General features: G+C 41.5%; 1 protein-coding gene across 1 annotated transcript; it reads left to right on the top strand.

The window, feature by feature from the left end:
* Window positions 1–4,466: 4,466 nt before the first annotated feature.
* Window positions 4,467–18,761, top strand: LOC139459281 (ornithine decarboxylase-like). Its single transcript, XM_071240733.1, has 10 exons — window positions 4,467–4,547; window positions 5,035–5,137; window positions 6,234–6,310; window positions 9,982–10,154; window positions 10,729–10,866; window positions 11,710–11,875; window positions 12,575–12,733; window positions 15,149–15,244; window positions 15,850–16,067; window positions 18,367–18,761. The coding sequence occupies exons 1-10, from the start codon at window positions 4,467–4,469 to the stop codon at window positions 18,410–18,412; spliced, it is 1,257 nt and encodes a 418-aa protein (XP_071096834.1). The 3' UTR covers window positions 18,413–18,761.
* The last annotated feature ends 2,566 nt before the right edge of the window (window positions 18,762–21,327 follow it).

Here is a 21,327-nt window from a genome sequence, read left to right on the forward strand (position 1 = left end):
GTTTCACACTTCTTCAGCATGGACTCGGATAGAAATATATTGTCAGTTATCGACTCCATAGTTATGTGGATCGCTGTCGCGATTAAGAACATTTCTGACTTGAAATATTTGATGCGTCCTTCGTGTTTTCGAAGTGTCAATTTATATCACACAATTTAAAAAATTAACTGTTAATATTTGAGCATAAAGCAGACTAATTGTTTGACAAAATATATATGGCAAAGTATGCCGCCATCTTGTTTGAGATAAAATAAACTTATCTTATCTTAGATTTACGACAAACTTAAAATAGCTTAGGGCATGATAGTTTCGAAAATAGGCTACGATAGCCTACGATTTCCTTACGATAACTTTACGATAATTTTAGGGCTACGATCGTTTCGAAAATCTAGGCCCTGGATTACATAAATAATTGACTATGAAAGATCGGGAAGGTGTAACCATAAGTTCATGCTGCTGATCAGTGAAGAGCTGGTAGGTTAACTACGTTATGTAGTCCATCATACTCAATTATATCTATGAAAAAGGCAAGTTAAGGGAAAAAATCATTGCAATATTTTTTGCTGATATCAATTGTCCAATATATTTTAAGTCAATCTCCGAGGGGGGAAATCATAACATCAGTAGAACGTATTTACATGTCCAAGTGAAAGTGCCGAAGCACACGCTTCCAAAACTGACATCAAGTTTACTAACCTGAACTTTTATTCGTTAAAGCCAAGTGCTGACCTCTCTTAGATTTGGGAATTATTGCAATAGTGGAATACTGTTTCTTGTCTGTAATTGGGTTTATATCCCAAATCGTTCCAGATGATTAATATATACTACTCAAAATTTGATAAGGATCGTAGATATTTTTCTTAATAAAAAAACAAAATAACTGCATAACTGGCAATATTGTGTTCAAGTGAAACCAAAAACGTCTCCAACACACGTGCACGTGCATTTCATGCCATGGGAAATGCGTTTCACATCACAGTTCATGCTTTTGCTACCATTGCACGATTTCCAATCAGGCAACGGTCTCTGATGCATTGTGAAACTGGAAACTCAATTGAGTGTTTACACTACGTTTATCTACGCAATGCCCCCTCAACGTGTAAGGCGTTGCCTGACGACAGAACAACTGGGCAGATGTATTGGAATGCTTGATGCTGGCTATTCACAACGTGACGTTGCCAATGCACTAAACGTCAGCCAGAGCGTTGTAAGCAGGGCCTGGTCCCGACAGCAAAATTTTGGTACAGCAGCACACCGACATGGGGGTGGTCGTCAGAGGTCGACAACCCAACGCCAAGATCATTTTGTGGCTCTTCAGGCACGACGTCATCCCATCCTGGACAGCAACCAGCCTACGTAACGACCTCCTGAACGCCTCGGGGTTGAATGTGTCCACTCAGACGATACGGAATCGTCTTCACAATGCAGGTCTCTACTCGAGAAGGGCATGTGTCCGAATCTTCGACACCGGCGGGAGCGATTGGAATGGGCTGAAGATCATGTCACTTGGACACGGAGCGATTGGGTTCCAGTTCTGTTCACCGATGAGTCCAGGTATTGTTTGGACTTTACAGACAGGAGGCAGCGGGTGTGGCGACGACAACGTGAACGTTATGGTGGTGGTTCCATCATGGTCTGGGGTGGAATCAACAGAGATGGAAGGACAGATCTTCATGTCTTGGAGAGAGGAACAATGACGGGGGTGAGGTACCGGGATGAGATCCTCGATGTGTACGTCAGACCCTACGCTGGTGCTGTTGGCCCTGAGTTCATCCTGATGGATGATAACGCCCGTCCTCATCGCGCCAGGGTGGTTGAGCAGTACCTTGAGCAGGAGACAATTGTCCGCATGGATTGGCCAGCGCGCTCGCCGGACTTGAACCCGATTGAGCATGTCTGGAACATGCTGCAGGTTGCCCTTTCACGCCGTAGAGCACAACCCACGACTTTGGCAGAGCTCGGAAATGCCCTCGTGGAAGAGTGGAACAACCTTCCCATTGGGAACGTCCGGGTGCTAATTGACAGCATATCTCGACGTTGTCAGGCCGTCATTGATGCAAGGGGAGGTCATACTCGATATTGACACTTCATCGACTAAGTGTTATGATGGACTATCCCTCATAACTGTGTAATTCTTTCTCTTGTTTGCTGTTAACATTTTTTAATGAAATGCCTTTTGGTGTTTGCAGATTTCAAACATTCCATATTGATACAAGTTCATGCCGTTCATGCATTTTCATTCATAACATGATTAAACACGTTTCTGAGTCAGAGTCATGTCTTTTGTTATGTTTGTGGTAACTTACACACATATCACCTAGTGATCCTTATCAAATTTTGAGTAGTATATGTTCACTGACTCATTGATAAATATTTTTAAAGTTTTCATTCAGTACAGTGTATTTTGAGATACAAGTAGTGTTATATATGAAATATGCCCCTCTTAATCACAAATTGTCTTACTAGTCACCACGCTCGAGTGAATCATGTGAACAGCTGTTTGAATCCCGAATCCCCTTCATCTGTTCTGTTTTATGGCAGTTACTTGACTCTGATATTGTTGGTGTTAATAATGTATACTCATTTATTCGGAATTATTTTCCCTACCACGCCTGTGACGAGTGATAAGCGAAAATGGTTGTCCACCGCTCGTAGCATTATTCCAGCAATATCACGGCGGGGGACACCAGATATAGGCTTCTCACATTGTACCCAATGGGGAATCGAACCCGGGTCATCGGCATAAAGACTGGACGCTTTAACCACAAGGATACCATACCGCCCACTCTGTGATACGCTTTGTAAGTATTTTGACTGTTGCAATGTGCATTATATAGTTCTACCGCCTCCGTGGTCTAGTGGCAGAGCGTCCGCCCGGAGAGCGGAAGGTCCGGGGTTCGATTCCCGACCGCATGATACCAAAATACGTTACAAGATGGTACTTGTTGTTACCCTGTCTGGCGCTCGGCATTAAGGGGCTAAAACAAGGACTGGTCGGCTCGGAGTCAGTATACTGTGTCTGAGAGGGGTATTTATGTTAAAATCCGGCATGGTATCTCAGTGAGCTAGCACTATAAATCGGCATCAGTCCGGACTAGTACAAGCAGCCACACAAACACACACACGTACATGCACGTCGCTATATAAGTGCAATTATCTTCGACGCGACGTTAAACCCCATTTCACCTCATCACAATAATATATTTCTTGTCCATGCTGTGATTCATTTCAAGAGAGTTATGTGTCTCGGCTCTTTGCCATTCCACTTCGAGGTAATGTGTTTTGCATCACGCTGTCTGCAGTAATGTAATTCAAATTAAGGGAAAACTATGTTTATACATTTTGCTGTAAATGTCAAGGACGGCGGTACAGATGCTATCATGCCTGTTATATGTATTAAGAAAATGATATATCAAATGCCGTTCTCTTCAGGAAAGCAGATACATGCATGTCCAAATGGAGGTGATGCTAATGTGTGCGTCACACGTATTAGCGAAGAGAAACATTTGTGAACAAATAATTTCTAATCGATTGATATAAAACGTGTAAAAATGTTGTATCTATGAAGAAATACACATTTGGTCAGGACATGACCATGTAAAGCGTGGTATTATCATTGTATATAACCGACTTCGCATCTTTTACATATAACATGATTGAAACAAAGATGATTTACACATGCTTACTACAGCTGCATGTATAAATCTGTACTTTCAATTCCGATATAGGAGGAAGCAACACACAATAGTATTTCTTCAATAATACGCTTTCATGAAAATAACTTGTACTGGAGAGGTATTAACATAAGCCGTTTGGCTTGTTTACCGATCCAGATTCATTGAATAAAAATATGTTTACATCACAATATTATCTCAAAACATTGTGTGCCAAATACAGTGTATATGTTGTGGGCTTGTGGGGCATAAGTGACAAAGTCTTTTAGTCGTACCAGGATCCGACAATCACCTCAATTAACACTACATGGGTGATCTTGGATTTCACAAAGGTGGTAACGTTTACAACCAGGGCTAAGCGCTCACATTAATCCGACATGCAGTGATGTGACTTCTATTACAAAAGGAGGGACCCGTGAAGATCCTTGGGGGCATAGGTCTTCAGCAACCCATACGTGCCGTAAAAGGCAACTATGCTTGTCGTAAGAGGCCACTAACAGGATCGGGTGGTCAGGCTCGCGGATTTGGTTGAATCATGTCATCGATCCAAATTGCGTGGATCGATGCTCATGATATTCATCACTGGATTGTCTGGTCCAGACTCGATTATTTACAGACCGCCATCATATAGCTGGAATATTACTGAGTGCGGTGTAACCCAATAAAACAACCAAACCAAACCAACAAAGGAGGCGTTAGTCCAAATCTCAGTACACAAACTCTAGCTTGTGACGGAAAACACACACAATGAGAACTGTTTTGCTTACCTTCAGGAAGGCAGACGTTACAAGTATGGACAGCATGATACTTTACGAAGATGGTGAAGACATCAAAGACAAAATTAACAGAATTATTACACAAGAAAGGGAAAAGGTATTCTCTACATTTTGTTAAAAAGGGCTACTTCTTGTCAATACGCAACGGAAGGATACCGAATACAAAGTGGCAAATCGACCAGATCTACTTTCTTTGCAAACTGGGCGCACGGCCGGCCCAGTCGTCTAACCGATTCGCTGTGCAGTGTTGTGTCCATTGCGCACGCCAGAATCCTATGGTTGTGGGTTCGAATCCCGGTTAGCCCCGATTATGTTTCTAGGTTTGTCAGCTCGTGGGTTTCACCGAAGTAGTAAACGTCTGAGACCTGCATCCCTTCGGGCTTTCCTCCCACATTAAGCTGACACGCCGCGATATAACTGGAATACTGTTCAAAGCGGCGTTAAACCCAACTCACTCACTCATTGCAAACTTAATCGACTTTGTTAGAGTAACATGTACGACCTGCAAAAACCGTTCAATATTATGCGATTTGTTGATATTTTGTGTCTAGCTAAAGACGTTTATGAAATATTTTCTTTTCAAGGATGAATATTATGAAGATGCCTTTATTACCATTGATATGGATGACGTCATTAAACAGTTGAAACAGTGGCGAAAGTATCTTCCAAGAGTGGAGCCGCATTTCGGTACGTAGAAAGTAAACTGTCAATAAACAAAAGCAACAAAACCCCTTCATGGAGTCTACTGTTCGATTCTAACTATGTCATAATTATACAGGGCGGTCGGGTAGCCTATTGGTTGAAGCGTTCCCTCGCCACGCCGAAGACCAGGGTTCGATTCCCGACATGGTTTCATTGTGTGAAGCCCATTTCTGGTGTTCCCCGCCGTGGTATTGCTGGAATAGTGCTAAAAGTGGCGTATAACCATACTCACTCACAATTATGTGTCTATCAATCACTATCAAAATTAATGGTGATGACACCAGGTATTTGTGAGAAGGTGAGCGTATCCAGCCACATTGGTGGCACCGTCACAAATACATGCTAAAGCCATTCAAGTGTTTACCTTGAAAAAAGACACGGGAACATAAGGGTGCAAATGAAACTAAGGAATTACATCGGCCATTCGTTTTGGCATTGATGGACAAAAAATATATATTTAATGGACCCTGTGCGGGCAATGTTTACATCGGATCGGAGGTCTGTGTTTGCATTTTAGAGACGTTAAAGCTGTAATCAGCCAAGTGTCAGCCTCATGGGCCTTGTGGTTTCAGAGGTATGTTGAAAATGTCAGCGATGGATGAACAACTGACCACGCGGTACAACTAGACGTACCTGACTTTCAGTGATGTGTTTTAGGGATGTTAATAGGCATGGGTATTCTAAGTTTTAGTTTCACTAGTCGATCAGATAGATATTTTTTTACATTACGGAAACGGTTATCTTGCTGTAAGTTAAGATCTTAAAATAACAGACACATACCCCATTACAGTTACCTGGTATGTCAGTGTGCAAGCATTATCAGGATTGACACTAGCAGCCACACACACACAAGTGCATGTGCAAGTGAAATTATCTTGAACGCGAAGTTACCTCTCTCTCTCTCTCTCTCTCTCTCTCTCTCTCTCTCTCTCTCTCTCTCTCTCTCTCTCTCTCTCTCTCTCTCTCTCTCTCTCTCTCTCTCTCTCAGAGAGGGACAGCTATGCAAATACAAATATACAGATATTGTGTGTCATTGAGATATATTCAGAGATATATTGGTCCATATGTGTCTCGATTTCAGCTATCAAGAGCAATGACGACCCTAAGATCCTGTCTCTCTTAGCTGATCTCGGTGTCTTCTTCGACTGTGCCAGCAGGGTAGGAAAAATTGTCTCTTAATAGTCAGCATTGTTTGATAGGCATTACTGAGAAGTTGACAGAAGACAAACTAGACACAATTTATGGATAACAACTTCTTTAATTACTGTAAAGGCGACGTTTCATTATAGATCCTCATACCATTGTCAAGCAAGACTGAATTATGAACATGGTAGAGAATATATACTCAACAACTAAAGTTCCTGTGACACAAATATTTTGTGTATTTTTCAAACAAGTGAAGTCTGGTTTTCAATATTGTAGTAAATGTATGGAATCAAATCACAAAAACGCAACTGCTACAGAAAAGCATGCATTCCATGCAAAAGCTGACTGTTATGCAAGCCCCATGCATTTCACTACCCATGAATTGGTGTAAAAACATGTGCATTAACGGGATTCCATATGTATTCTTTAGCATCAGAAAAACAACAAAATTACTCAATTATTCAACATTACGAAATGACACGCCTATCCGAAAATGAGCGTCTGCGAGCCATTTGTATGCTTGAAGCAGGATCGAGTCAACGTGATGTTGCAAGACAATTTAACGTCCACAGAAACACCATTTGGTGTTTATGGCAACGTTGGTAACATACGAATGCGGTCAGAGACCATCCTCGGAAGGCAGGCCAACTGGATTCGAACAACACACCTACGAAATCGATTCCAGCCAGCAACAGTGACTGCAAGAAGCATCCCTGTTCACAAACCGTACGTCGCGCCTCAGATGTGCAGGGATTGTCGCCAGAAGACCCGCCAGACGTCCCAATTTGGCAGGAAACACCGTCAAGCACGTCTACAATGGTGCAGACAGCGTCTACGCTGGACGGCCATGCAGTGGGGACAAGTTCTATTCGTTGACGTTTCTTGTTTTCACCTCAGCCACAGCGATGAACGGATTCGAGTGTACCGACGTTGAGGTGAACCTTACGCCAATCATTGTGTCATGGAAGAAGATCGGTTCGGAGGCGGCAGCGTTATGGTGGGATTACAGCAAGACAGAGGACCCGTTTGATAGTGATAGAGGGAAATCTCAATAGACAGCACTACCGTTTTTGCATGTTTTGCTCGGCTTGTTCAGGATTCTCTTCAACAAAACAACGTGAATGTCATCCACTGGCCGGCTCGCTCCCGTGATCTCTCGCCAATCGAGCACATGTGGGATGAGATGGACCGGCGCCTTCGACGTCTACTACGTGTTCCACAGACACTCAAGGAAATTCAGACCGCCTCCGGAGAGCGGAAGGTCCGGGGTTCGATCCCCGGCCGCGTCATACCAAAAGACGTTAAAAGATGGTACTTGTTGTTACCCTGTCTGGCGCTCGGCATAAAAGGGGCTAAAACATGGACTGGTCGGCTCGGAGTCAGTATACTGTGTCTGAGTGGGGTATTCATGTTACACTGCGGCATGGTATCTCAGTGAGCTAGCACTATAAATCGGCATCAATCCGGACTAGTACAAGCAGCCACACACACATACGTGCATGCACGTCGCTATATAAGTGCAATTATCTTGGACGCGACGTTGAACCCAATTTCACCTAACCTCACCTCAAGGATATTCGAAACATGCTCCTGCAGATATGGACAGATATCCCACAGGACTTTGTGTGACGCCTGGTCGATTCCATGAAACGAAGATGTGTTGCTTGCATCGCAACCAGAGGTGGACACACACGCTATTGATTTGTGAATTGACATTTTGGCATGTTCCTGTGTTTTTTTTAATGAAATCCCGCATTTTCTGATGTCAGTATGGCAAATTAAACCATTTGAACACTTACAAGAGGCTTTTATCTGTTGCAAACCGAAATTGTTTCAGATTTGGTGAAAAAACATAACTTTGCATTGAATCTTATTCAATGTCACAGGAACCTTTGTTGTACAGTATATAGTGTAGGTGGAGGATTAACAGTAGAGCATTAACTGTAGCAACAATTGCATACATGAGTGGGTAACAACAGAGAACACATGAGGTGGAAGCCAATGAGACATGAAGCCAATCGAACAGGATAACTTTACACAGATGTGGTGATAATTGCTTAATGAGTTCATCGTAGGCGGGTGGGATGAAATAGCCATGATCTTGTGGCTTGTGGTGGTGGTGCTATCCGCTATTATAATGTGTATTTTGCTGTCATTTTATACCTCATATGCCGAGGATCTTGGCCTGAGCGTAATAATGTTCTGTTCTGTTCTGTTAGTATTTGTTTCGTGAAGTCATGGAGGTATGGACCATGTTCATCATTCAGGCTTGCTTGACAATAGTATAAGGATCTATACCGAGACATCTCCTTTACAATTATTAAGGAAGTTGTTATCCGTAAATTGTGCCTCCTTTGTCTCGACCGTCAGTAATTTATAAACCAGGAACGTGTGAGGCAACTTCAGGAAGGGAAGTGTGTGAAATACCATTATGCATTACCCTTCTTATCACTTAAAGCGGTATTTTCGGTAGGAACAACCGTACTCTCGGTTGGCGGAGGTTATAGGAGTGATCTGACAGGTCAACATGCCGTTATGATAACACAGGTCAACATGCCGTTATGATAACACAGGTCAACATGCAGTTATGATAACACACAAATTTCGTAAGGATAAGAATTTATGGAGAACAACTTCTTTATTACAATTAAGAGCGACGTTTCGGTGTAGGTTCTAACAGCGTTATCTAGCAAGTGATTTACAGAGTGTAGTAAGCAAGTATATATTGTGTATATTTGCAGTTTATGAATATCATTTCGCAAAAGACCGCCTCCGTGGTCGAGTGGTAGAGCGTCCGCCCGGAGAGTGGAAGGTCCGGGGTTCGATCACCGGCCTCGTCATACCAAAAGACGTTAAAAGATGGTACTTGTTGTTACCCTGTCTGGCGCTCGGCATTAAGGGACTAAAACAAGGACTGGTCGGCTAGGTGTCAGTAACTGCGGCATGGTATCTCAGTGTGCTAGCACTATAAATCGGCATCAGTCCGGACTAGGACAAGCACACACACACACACACACACACACACACACACGCACGCACACAAATCTCACCTTACCTCTCCATTTTTCAAAATATCAACGACAATCGGTGATTTTTAGCAGTGTATTGTTTAGTCGTGTTCGTCTTGCCTTCATCTGGAATCTGCATGACAAATACAAAAAGATCGTGAAAACCCTGGTAATGGTCAAAAATAATTTCATGTTATGAAAGTAGGTTCTTCTCGTTTCCGTCACATGTTTTCGTTGCTCAGTAGCAATGGGTTTGGGCAGCGGCTCACTTGTCCGAAAGCTCCTCGTGCAAAGTCACTCTGTGAAACATTGCGGGTCCCCGTGACCCAGATTTTAATTCCCCATTGATTCCTCTTGTGGCATGCCAGATATCATTTGTGTAAGGCTATCCATATAATGTATGTGGTTCTAATGTTGGTCTCCAACCTCAACCAACAAGAGAGCGTTTGGACGAAACGAAATATATAATTTTAAAAACCCATTGCTACTGAGCAACGAAGACGGAAACGAGAAGAACTTCTTTTTCTTTTACACTAGTTGGACAATCTGTCTAATAATTGATTTTTTTATAATATTAAAAACAGACAATACTTCTCTTTCTGTTTATGAAAATAATCTTCATGTGAATATCTGCAAGACTTGACAATCAAGAATATTTTTTTTATTTTCCTTCAGAATGAAATGACCTCTATCCTTGGTTTGGGCGTGGAACCAAGTGACATTGTCTACTCCCACAGTGTCAAATGTCTGAGGGACATGAGATATGCGGCGGCTAAGGGTGTGGATTTGATGGCATTTGATAATGAGCATGAACTCGTCAAAGTAAAGTCACATCATCCCAATGCAAGGTATTATATCTGTAATTATGAAAAAGCACAGGACAAAATATATATGACAGACGTAAGAATAAACTGCAATGTATTATGTACCTCAAGAGCAGAAGATCGGAGTTCGATCACCGCCCGCTATAAACACAAAGAAGTTAAGAGATGTTACCCCGTCTGGTGCCCATGCTAAAACATGGACTGATCGGCTAGGAGTCCGTATTTATGGGATATTCTGAGTTGGATACTCATGTTAAACTGCGGCATGGTATCTCAGTGAGGTAGCACTATAAATCGGCATTAGTCCGGACTAGTACAAGCAGACGCACGCACGCACGCACGCACACACACGTACCTATATAAGCGCAATATGCTTGGACGCGACGTTAAACCCCATTTTACCTCACCTCAGCCTTCTGACAAGGCCTCAAATACCATCACATATCTATGTACCGCTTTATTAATTGATTGATCCATGCGTGACATATAAGGCCGCATATAAGCTAAGGCAAGTATGGTACCTAAAATATATGTACGTCCAGTACCTACAATGTATACTTTCAGCATCATTTAGATGTTTGTTGTTGTATCCATTCAGATTGTTGCTGAGAATAAAAGCTTCTGACAAATATGAGGTGCAACACCGTTTGAGCGTCCAGTATGGATGTGACGAGCACGAGGTCCGGTCTCTTCTTGCCGCTGCTAAGACCATGGGGCTGAATGTTGTGGGAATCAGGTACTGTGTGTGTTCCTCGTTCTCTGTGATATAGCTTAGACAAAACGGTGTTGTTATTATCCAATCAAACGTGGACATCGATGCGTATGCCATGTGCTTTCAGCGCTTTGATTATTTTGCGAGTTGATCTTCTGTTTGGTTGTTGCTTAACGCCGCGCTCTTGCAATATTCCAGTTATATGAAGGCGGTCTGTAAATAATGGAATCTCAACTAGACTATCCCGTGAGTGACATCATGAGCATCGATCTACGCAGTTCGTTATCAAATACCATGTCATGCATGCGTACTCGCGAGTTCGACGTCTGACATCTGACGTCTGACGCCTGGAGCCGTTTTCAGTTTGCGCCATATCGGTTCATTCCGCACCACTCGGTATCTTGTACATAACGGAACGGGACGAGTGTCATTCTTAAGTGTCTGTAGACTAAAGTCACGAGACACATGCCTACCCGTAACCTTCGTAAGTTTCAGTCACCTATTCGATCCTTTTCGTTCAGTTCCGTAACGTCGAAGGTATGACTAGGTTAATTTACACTAAGTACCACAGTGTGGACGTAGCTCTGTAGGTTAGCAGTCGGGCTTACAACCCGAAGGTAGTGAGTTCGCGTCCAACGGATTCTCACAAAAACTGATTGCTTGTCTCACTGCTGGGACATGTGACCTGCGGCAGAGATCGTCCTCTCGAGAAGCCGTGGTACTGCATTCTAAAGGTGCTTCCACGTTTGTGCATTGAAATCAGGATGATATGTAATTATAAATAAACAAAGCGCTCATCCTGTCCTAATGTATCCAATTTACAAGCACTCGTCGATATGTATTGTTTTTATTGTATACTTCTGTTAGTTTCCATGTTGGAAGTGGAGTCTTGGATGCCCGTGTGTTCATGGATGCCATAGAGAGAGCTGACAGGGCCTTTACCATTGCCTCGGAACTCAACATTTCTCTGAGTGTGCTGGATATTGGAGGGGGGTTCATTGGGCACAAGGCATTTACTGTGGAGTTTAAAGAGGTAACTTCATAAATACCCACGGGCAAACGATGATATTTTTGTACTGGAAAGTAAGTTGTCACCATCATAACATACTCAGCAGCATAAACCATATTGAATGGGATTTTAAATGATTGTTCTGGTGCTGAACGTGAGTAAGTTTTTTATGCTGAAATATTAGTTCTGAAGATTGGTATTATCTGGCATAAAGAAGTCGGTTTGTTGTTCTTTGCAGTACATGCAGTCAGGGTCCATAATATTAATGTACATATGCAGGAATTAAGACATGACGGTTGCTAGTTGTTAGTATTTTACATGATGTCTGTGTGATTTCTCTTCAGAATAGTTGCACACTAAAGATATTTGACATTGCTTTCCATTAGTGCATTTGAACAAAATCTTCGTATTATTCTGGCCTGGGAATATTGCAACCAATTTAATTATCACTAAATGCAGTGTAAAACAATCAATGAGTCCTCATCTTTTCTTGACTGATCATGAATTTAACACTCTTAACAGCGTTGAAGCAGTGATTTAGTCGCGCAATGATAGTTATTGGTTTTACTTTTCAAGGAAAGCTAAAGTGGGAGTCATTATCAGTTTGGCGAAAATAAGACGCTTATGTTGAGGTACTGAAGCTAAGGTCCTCCACAGGAGTAAAGGAAGCTGCACATGAGTCGCGCAAATGGATGGTAAACTTGTTTTAATTGGTGTGTACAGGTTGCAGGTCTTCTTAACAGCGCCCTGGAGGACCACTTTCCTGTTAAGAGAGGAGTGCGGATAATGGCAGAGCCTGGCCGCTACTTTGTGTCATCGTGTGCGACATTAGTCGTATCCGTTATCGGGAAGAAGTTGATACAAGGTTGGTATGCTAAAGATGTCATAGATGTGATTAGGTATCCAGGACATCAAATGATCGATGCTTTAAATGTTGAAGATTTAATTATTTGAATTTGGGACTCACCATTACAACTTTCTTTCTCTCTTGTAACTGTAACCCCCTCCATTATATATAGGGGCGGTTGGGTAGCCTAGTGGTTAAAGCGTTTGCTCGTCACGCCGAAGACCCGGGTTCGATTCCCGACATGGGTACAATGTATGGAGCTAATTTCTGGTGTCCCCCCGCCGTGATATTGCTGGAATATTGCTAAAAGCGGCGTAAAACCGTACTCACTCACTCACTCCATGATATATAATTGTGAGTGCTTTTGCTGAATTATTACCATAATTACACCAGGCCCATAAGATTTAATGTGTATATGTTGTAGACCTTATGTGTAACCCTTAGTCACAAGAGATTACAGTCCACGGGTTTGTGAGAATATCAGTTTATTCAGTTGAAGGCATAAAGAAGACACTCCTGAAACAATTTAAAATCACAATCTATCACATGTTTCAGAATAAATGTACAATAACACATTAAATGTATAGTATCGATCTGCTTCTTAATAACTGATTACATCATTACAGCAGATATGCAAATATATTTCTGCCTCGATATCTAATCAGTGCAGATGTACCTTCATCTACAAAGACAATATAATTACACATTATTAAACGCATAACTGAGGAAATCATTAAATCATCACATAATCATATTATGCATACTGAATGCACAACACGAACATATTATATAGATAAACTATATACAAAACATACCCTGGGTGTGACACGAGAGTGTAACATGCCTTCTGCCAGTCGTCTCATTCGACAGTCACATGACCCTAAATACTGATACAATATTAATTATAATATTGTAAATAACATATATAATCACGGCACATACATGCAACACTGAAATACAACTTCAGTCATTCAGTCATACAACTATCAATAAATACATGCATACATCTAGAAAGATATGTACAAAGTCTAGAAATACACCAGATTTACTAAATAATAGCAAATATGCATCAAATACCAAAATACACAAAGTACCAAATAACCAATGCATTGAAATATAAAATATATGTATAGATAAGCAATACTCATGAATCAGACCCTAATCTCATCACACTCACCTCATTCACTCAACCTATCGTTTGATTATGTTTACAAGTTATTTAAAACCTATTTTATTACTTATGTACTTGATTTAAACTAATGATTGAAAATATAATGTTTAGATTGATACAGATTAATTATGATCACTAACCTTGATTACTTGATGCTCAATCCATTGCTTTGCAGTGCAGGTGTGTGTGCAGTATTAATATTAGCAATGGCAGGTGAGAAAGGGATTTGAATTGAAAGGTATACTAATTGGCTCACCACAGGTAACCCTAATGACGAGCAAACAATAGAACAAAACACCCTTGGAAGTAAAATAGACTGGACCATTGACCTTTGACCCAGTAGAAAGTTATCAGTAGCATATACTGATAAGGACACAACTAATGATGGATAGAAACCAGGAAATGACACAACCCTCTGTTGAATCAACAAGCTGAAATAGAAAAGACAAGTTACTTTATCTACATTTAAAATACTAACATATTTACAAGCTGCAGAATTAACACCTACTACATATATCTTTGATAAGATTCAACTTGTATATAGACAATCAAGTGTTGATACATGTCATACAAAAAGTACAATAGTCTGACAACGTATTAGGTATGTAAACAGTAATAGTCTTTAGTGTAAAACGTTTTGCAAAGCTGGGTCGGTAGTGATTAGTGATGCCATTTGATTGAAACGCCATGGTAACCAATGACGTCCAGATAGAGTGCATAACATTGTGATGTAATTTGATGTGATATCTCCTGGGACAGATCGCTTGATCTCACGCAAACGATAACACAGAATATCTTAAAACGTTCTTGTTTAGGTGCTGCAAATCATTGCAGAATTGTGGACCCCAAGATATGACAGAAACCTTTCGTTCTGGATTTGAATCCCTGGTTCACTATAACCGTGGTTTTGGTTTGGTTTGTTGTTTAATGCCGCATTCTGCAATATTCCAGCTATATGATGGCGGTCTGTAAATAATAAAGTTTGGACCAAACAATCCAGTAGTTAATATCATGGGCATCGATGCACGCAATTGGGATCGATGCCATTCATCAACCAAGTCAGAGAGTCTGACCACCTGAACCTATTAGTCGCTTTTTACAACAAGCATAGTCGCCATTATCGGCAAGCATGGGTTGCTGAAGACCTATGCTAGCCCGCATCTTCACGGGTCATGAAAGACTCAGATTTGCCTCACTCCTGATCATGATATAAATGAAAAACGTTCCAGTCAGTCACTTACAAATATATAACAAAATGTTACCTTCAGATGGAGTTGAGGAGAAAAGTCTTTACTTTGTGAATGACAGCGTCTATGGTACCTTTAACTGGGCCTTCAAGATGTGCACTCAAGCAAAACTACCATCGTTGCTAAAGGTAGGATCTAAAAGATTAATGACTTAACTTCTCACAAATAAGGAAGAGCATAACGATTCTAAATGTTTGCAGATCCTAAAGGGCCACGGAGGTCCATTAGCATAACTTGTCCTTTGATTCAAACAACACTTTGTCATGCACACACATAAATTCACTGACCCGTGAAGATCCGGTGTAGAATAGGTCTTCAGCATCCCATGCTTGCCGTAAAAGGCGACTATGCTTGTCGTAAAAGGCGACTAATGGGATCGGGTGGTCAGGCTCGCTGACTTGGTTGATGCATGTCATCGTATCCAAATTGGGTGGATCGATGCTCATGATATCAATCACTGGATTTTCTGGTCCAGACTCGATTATTTCCAGACCGCCGTCATATCGCTGGTATATTGCTGAGTTCGGCGTTAAACAACAAACAAAACCTAAAAAACAACAACAAAAAACATGTGGCGAGACCCGTGAAGATCCGGGATGGAATAGGTCTTCAGCAACCCATGCTTGCTGTAATTGGAGATTGTGCTTGTCGTAAGAGGCGAATGTTTATGCATGTGCTGTTACTACTTTCCATTCACAATAAGGTGACTACTCCCTCCGTATTGCTGTTCCAGGCTCCGCGCAGTGACGAGACTTTCAAGTCCAGTGTCTGGGGACACACATGTGCTGGTGACGACTGTCTTTTCAAGGATTGTTACTTACCAGACCTTGAAATCGGGGACTGGTTGTTTGTGGAGAATGTGGGCGCTTACCCCATGTCTATGGCCAAGGGCAGGTCCTTTAATGGAATGCCACAACCGAAACATATCCATGTCTGCTCTAAAAAAATCTGGTAAGAAACGTTTATTTTATGACTTACAAATATATTTAGTGTCACTTTGCGAAACAACCGATATAAACGGGGGACAAATTCGTATTTTGGCATTAATGTGTAAATACTCTTGTATTTCATCCAATTACCTCTCTTGCTGTCTTCTACGTCGGCCCTTTTTTGGCCTTTTTGTGCCTAATGGAGTCTGTTCCATCGGATAGTCGAAACGGGTTATTGTCTGGCGTTTTATATACTGAACAACAAAAGTTCCTGTGACATTGAATAAGATTTAATGCAAAGTTATGTTTTTTACCACATCTGAAACAATTTCTGTTTGCAACGAATAAAAGTCTCAAGTAAGTGTTCAAATGGTTTAATTTGCCATACTGACTTCGGAAAATGCGTGATTTCATAAAAAAAAAACATGAACATGCTAAAATGTCAATATACAAATCAATAGCGTGTGTGTCCACCTCTGGTTGCGATGCAAGCAACACATCTTCGTCTCGTTGAATCGACCAGGCGTCGCACAAAGTCCTGTGAGATATCTTTCCATACCTGCTGGAGCATGTTTCGAAGTTCCTGGAGTATCTGTGGAACCCGTAGTTGACGTCGAAGGCGCCGATCCATCTCATCCCACATGTGCTCGATTGGTGAGAGATCGAGGGAGCGAGCCAGCCAGGGGATGACATTCACGTTGTTTTTGATGAAGAGAATCCTGCACAAGTCGAGCAATAAGAGGCCGGACGTTGTCATATTGAAAGGTAATGCCTGGGCCATGACGACGCAAAAACGGTAGAACAACAGGGCCTATGATCTCGTCGCGGTAGCGCTGTCCATTGAGATTTCCCTCTACCATTATCAAACGGGTCCTCTGTCTTGTTATCATCCCATCCAATACCATAACGCTGCCGCCCCCGAACCGATCTTCTTCCATGACACATTGATTGACGTAACGTTCACCTCGACGTCGGTACACTCGAATCCGTCCATCGCTGAGGTGAAAACGAGACTCGTCAGTGAATAGAACTTGTCCCCACTGCATGGCCGTCCAGCGTAGACGCTGTCTGCACCACTGTAGACGTGCTTGACGGTGGTTTCCTGTCAAAATGGGACGTCTGGCGGGTCTTCTGGCGACAACCCCTGCACATCTGAGGCGACGACGTACGGTTTGTGAAGATATTCGTCGAAGGCCAGGGATGCTTCTTGCAGTCACTGTTGCTGGCTTGAATAGATTTCGTAGGTGTGTTGCTCGAATCCAGTTGTCTTGTCGATTTTTGGTTACGCATGGCCTACCACTCCGAGGATGGTCTCCGACCGCATTCGTATGTTGCCAACGTTGCCATAAACACCAAATGGTGTTTCTGTGGACGTTAAATTGTCTTGCAACATCACGTTGACTCGATCCTGCTTCAAGCATACCAATGGCTCGCAGCCGCTATTTTTCGGATAGGCGTGTCATTTCGTAATGTTGAATAATTGCGTAATTTTGTTGTTTTTCTGAGTGGTTGTTGTCAGCACGATGCTAAAGAATACATATGGAATCCCGTTAACGCACATGTTTTTATACCCATTCTTGGGTTGTGAAATGCATGGGGCTTGCATAAAAGTCAACTTTTGCATGGAATGCATGCTTTGCTGTTGTGACTTGATTCTATACATGTACTACAATATTGAAAACCAAACTTTATTTGTTTGAAAAATACAATAAAATATTTGTGTCACAGGAACTTTTGTTGTTGAGTATATCTACATAAACTGAGTCGATTTTTCTGCGTGTGGACTGAAGTCCCCCAGTTTTATCAGAACCTCACTAGCATTTATCAATTATGCTGAGTCAACAAAAAGAAAATTAAGTCATTATAACCGTCCCTTCTATGTTGCGAAAGAAACCTATTTCTTAAACGGCTTTTCATTCCTGATAATGAGCAGGTTCTCTGCACTTGTACATATTGATTCAAAACTAACACATCGTTTCAGTTTCAACAAGATCAGTCAATGAGCTGTCGTGTGACTGCCTAACACCTTGATTGTTGTGCGGCGTCAGGCAACAAACATATTTTATGCAAATTATGTGAATAGCGGGTGCAAGGCAGGACATGCTTATCCTTTACGCGCACACGTGGTGTCATCACTGATTTTCAGTGATCCATTCATGTAATTTTCACCCCTATTCTGCCTTTTACGCCTATTGGTTGCCTAGTCACATAATCGAAACTGATAATCGTTTTATATTTCGGTGGTGTGGTGAACGTGCCAAATAAAACAGACCAAAATTGTAAGGAGGGTATTTGTGATATTTTTCATTTTTTTCAACTAGGAAATCCCATTACTGTAAACCCAGAGGAGAACGCCATGTCGACTGAGGAGCAGACCTGGAAAATTCCTTTAAGAGAAATGAACCAAGTTAACAAATATGGAAACAGATTTGAAGTGCATTATCATCTACTTTTGAAAGCGCTATATGTATCTTTGCAACGTGTACATTGGAGGTAAAAAGGTGCAGCATGTTTTCCCAAAGTGTATGCCCCAAAAAAGAAATATTCAAAACATTTTTAGATTCAATAGAATTTTGAGTATTATTTGGGAGGCATTTGAACATGTCATGTAATCAGAATGAATAAGTTGATTGTATCAGGACGAAAGTAACCCAGATTATGTTTGATATATCATAATAAAATGCCGGATTCGTGCAGTGAACAAATAAACGTTGCAAGTGGTCTGTCCTCAAAGTGTTAGTTGGACAGTGATCCTTATTTTCACTTACTTCTCAATGTTATTCTGTATCACAGCAAAAGACTTGTGATGGAATATTAATGACACGACTGATTTGCAAATACCTGAACCTCAAAGAGAACATACATATTGGAAGTTGGTGATGGAACCTCGAAAAACACGACTTCATTTTCATAATGTTCATTCCAGAGAAACGCAATAGACAATACAAACAGAAGCACACACACGCACGCGCACATCAGGGTGAAATCACGCCAACACAATAAGTACATAATGAATTCAATATTTTCACTTCATAGAAAGACGAGCCTGGCAAATTTCAATGATATAATATCGATTGTTACCACCATGCATTGTCATATGCCCTGTTATGCAATCCCAGGGTTCCATTCAAGATGTCTACATTTGTATTCTAAACCGTGACACACTATTGAATAAATCAAGAAAGTCATCTTTTGAGATCATGTATGTGTGTATTCAGAGGTCTAAACGCCGGACAGCTGATCACACTCTGTTGTTGGTCTGATCTAAATTGTGAAATTATTACATGTGATAAATATACAAATATTTCGTAACTCGAATCATGTTAAATATTAAGTTGAGGGAAACCTATTGATACTAATTACCAACATATAAATATTATAGGAAGATAACAGACATGGCACATAACTGCTTTTACCATCTGTTATTGTCCCATAAACTAATGTAGAAAAATGCATGTACCAGTACTCTCTATCATATTCAACATGTCGCACATAATTTACACACTGTAATACAAATGTTATAATACAGTGAAAGTGTGCTACTAATAAGTTATAAACCAATACAAATTAGCCTCTCATGCAAACGCTAGATAATATTGAGAATACAACCTAACATATAACATACCTAAAGCAATTAAACACACAGAGACAAACGTGTGGATGAAAAGCATTGGCAACCATTCGTGTGGCCAGGCCAACATGTAGTCAAAACGCCTGGTTTCTCATATTCTTCGTAAGTCATGGCATGGCGCTAGTATCGATACAAGAATGCTGAATCGACGTACTGGTGTGCCGTTGATCAGAAAAGGCACAAGGAAACGGAGGTGAATTTTGATTTTCATGGAAAACAGTCGATACTTTCTACCATGGTCGGTTGTTAAGCTGCGTTTTGGCGACCAATTATTTGTTGCCGTTAACATTATTTTTGGCTACAGACTTTTACAGAGGACAATAGCTGAGCTAGGAAGGTGTCGTGTCAGTACTGACTTAAAATACCTTACCTTAAATATACACACCACCTACTACATTATTAACAAAACAAACAAAAACACGTTCGGCCACATGTGTATGTCATATGTGTTGCCATTACCTGTGGACAGCCTCCGTGGCCTAGTGGTAGAGCATGTACCATGAGAGCGGTAGGTCGGGGGTTCGATTCTTGGCGGCGTCATAAAAAACACGTTAAAAGATGGGATTTGTTGTTACCCTGCCTGACGCTCGACAACAAGGCTAAAACTAGTAAATGTATAGTCGGAATCAGTATACTGTGTCTGAGTGAGCTCGCACTATAGGATCGGCATCAGTCCGATATAGTACACGCATTCATGCACTCACACGCACACGTGCATGCAATCTTTTAATCTTGAACGCGACATTAAACCTCATTTCATCTCACCACCGTTTCCTGTTTGCATGTGAGTATATTTCTTTTCCCCCGTGAACATGGTGTTGTATCTGGCGCCGCCTTGACCAGTATGTCAGTGGAAAGGCAGCTGAATGTGAATGCCAAGTCTAAGATGCTGCAGACATAAGCCAAGGACAATTGTCAGAGAGAATAGCCAGGGACAATAGTCAGGGTCAATAGCCAGGGGGAATAACCATGGGGGAATAGCCAGGGACAGGTCATGGTTGGTTGGTTTGTTGTTTAACGCCGCACTATTCCAGCTATATAACGGCGGTCTGTAAATAATCGAGTCTAGACCAGACAATCCAGTGATTGATATCATGAGCATCGACCCACGCAATTTGGATCGATGACATGTACCAAGTCAGCGAGCCTGACCACCCGATCCAGTTAGTCGCCTTTTACGACAAGCATAGTCGCCTTTTACGGCAAGCATGGGATGCTGCAAGTCATGGAGAATAGGTAGGCAGAATAGGCAGGGAGAATAGTCATGGAGAATAGCCAGCGACAACGGCCATGTAGAATAGTCAGGGAGAATAGCCAGTGACAACAGTCCAAAATTCACTAAGTTTACAAATCAACTAAACTTATTGCACAGCAATTACGATGGCAGTACACAATAGAGTGGCAGTACACTATTCAATGGAAGACATCATATGATGTCACTGATCAGTATCCAGTACAATGTTACAGTGGTAATGGCAAAAGTCAGAGATAATTAAGTTTATTACTAATTAATAAAATGCATTATTTTGGTAATTTTACATTATTCCAATTCAATGGGCCTTCTGCCCTGTTTTTGTGGTCCAGGGTCAAAGGGAAGCTACTCTTCCTGGTTTAATAGTGCAAGGCACCTTATTAGTGTATTATTCAGTCT

This window comes from Haliotis cracherodii, unplaced genomic scaffold (assembly GCF_022045235.1).
Source record: "Haliotis cracherodii isolate W230 unplaced genomic scaffold, xgHalCrac1.p SCAF_13, whole genome shotgun sequence".
NCBI lineage: Eukaryota > Metazoa > Mollusca > Gastropoda > Lepetellida > Haliotidae > Haliotis > Haliotis cracherodii.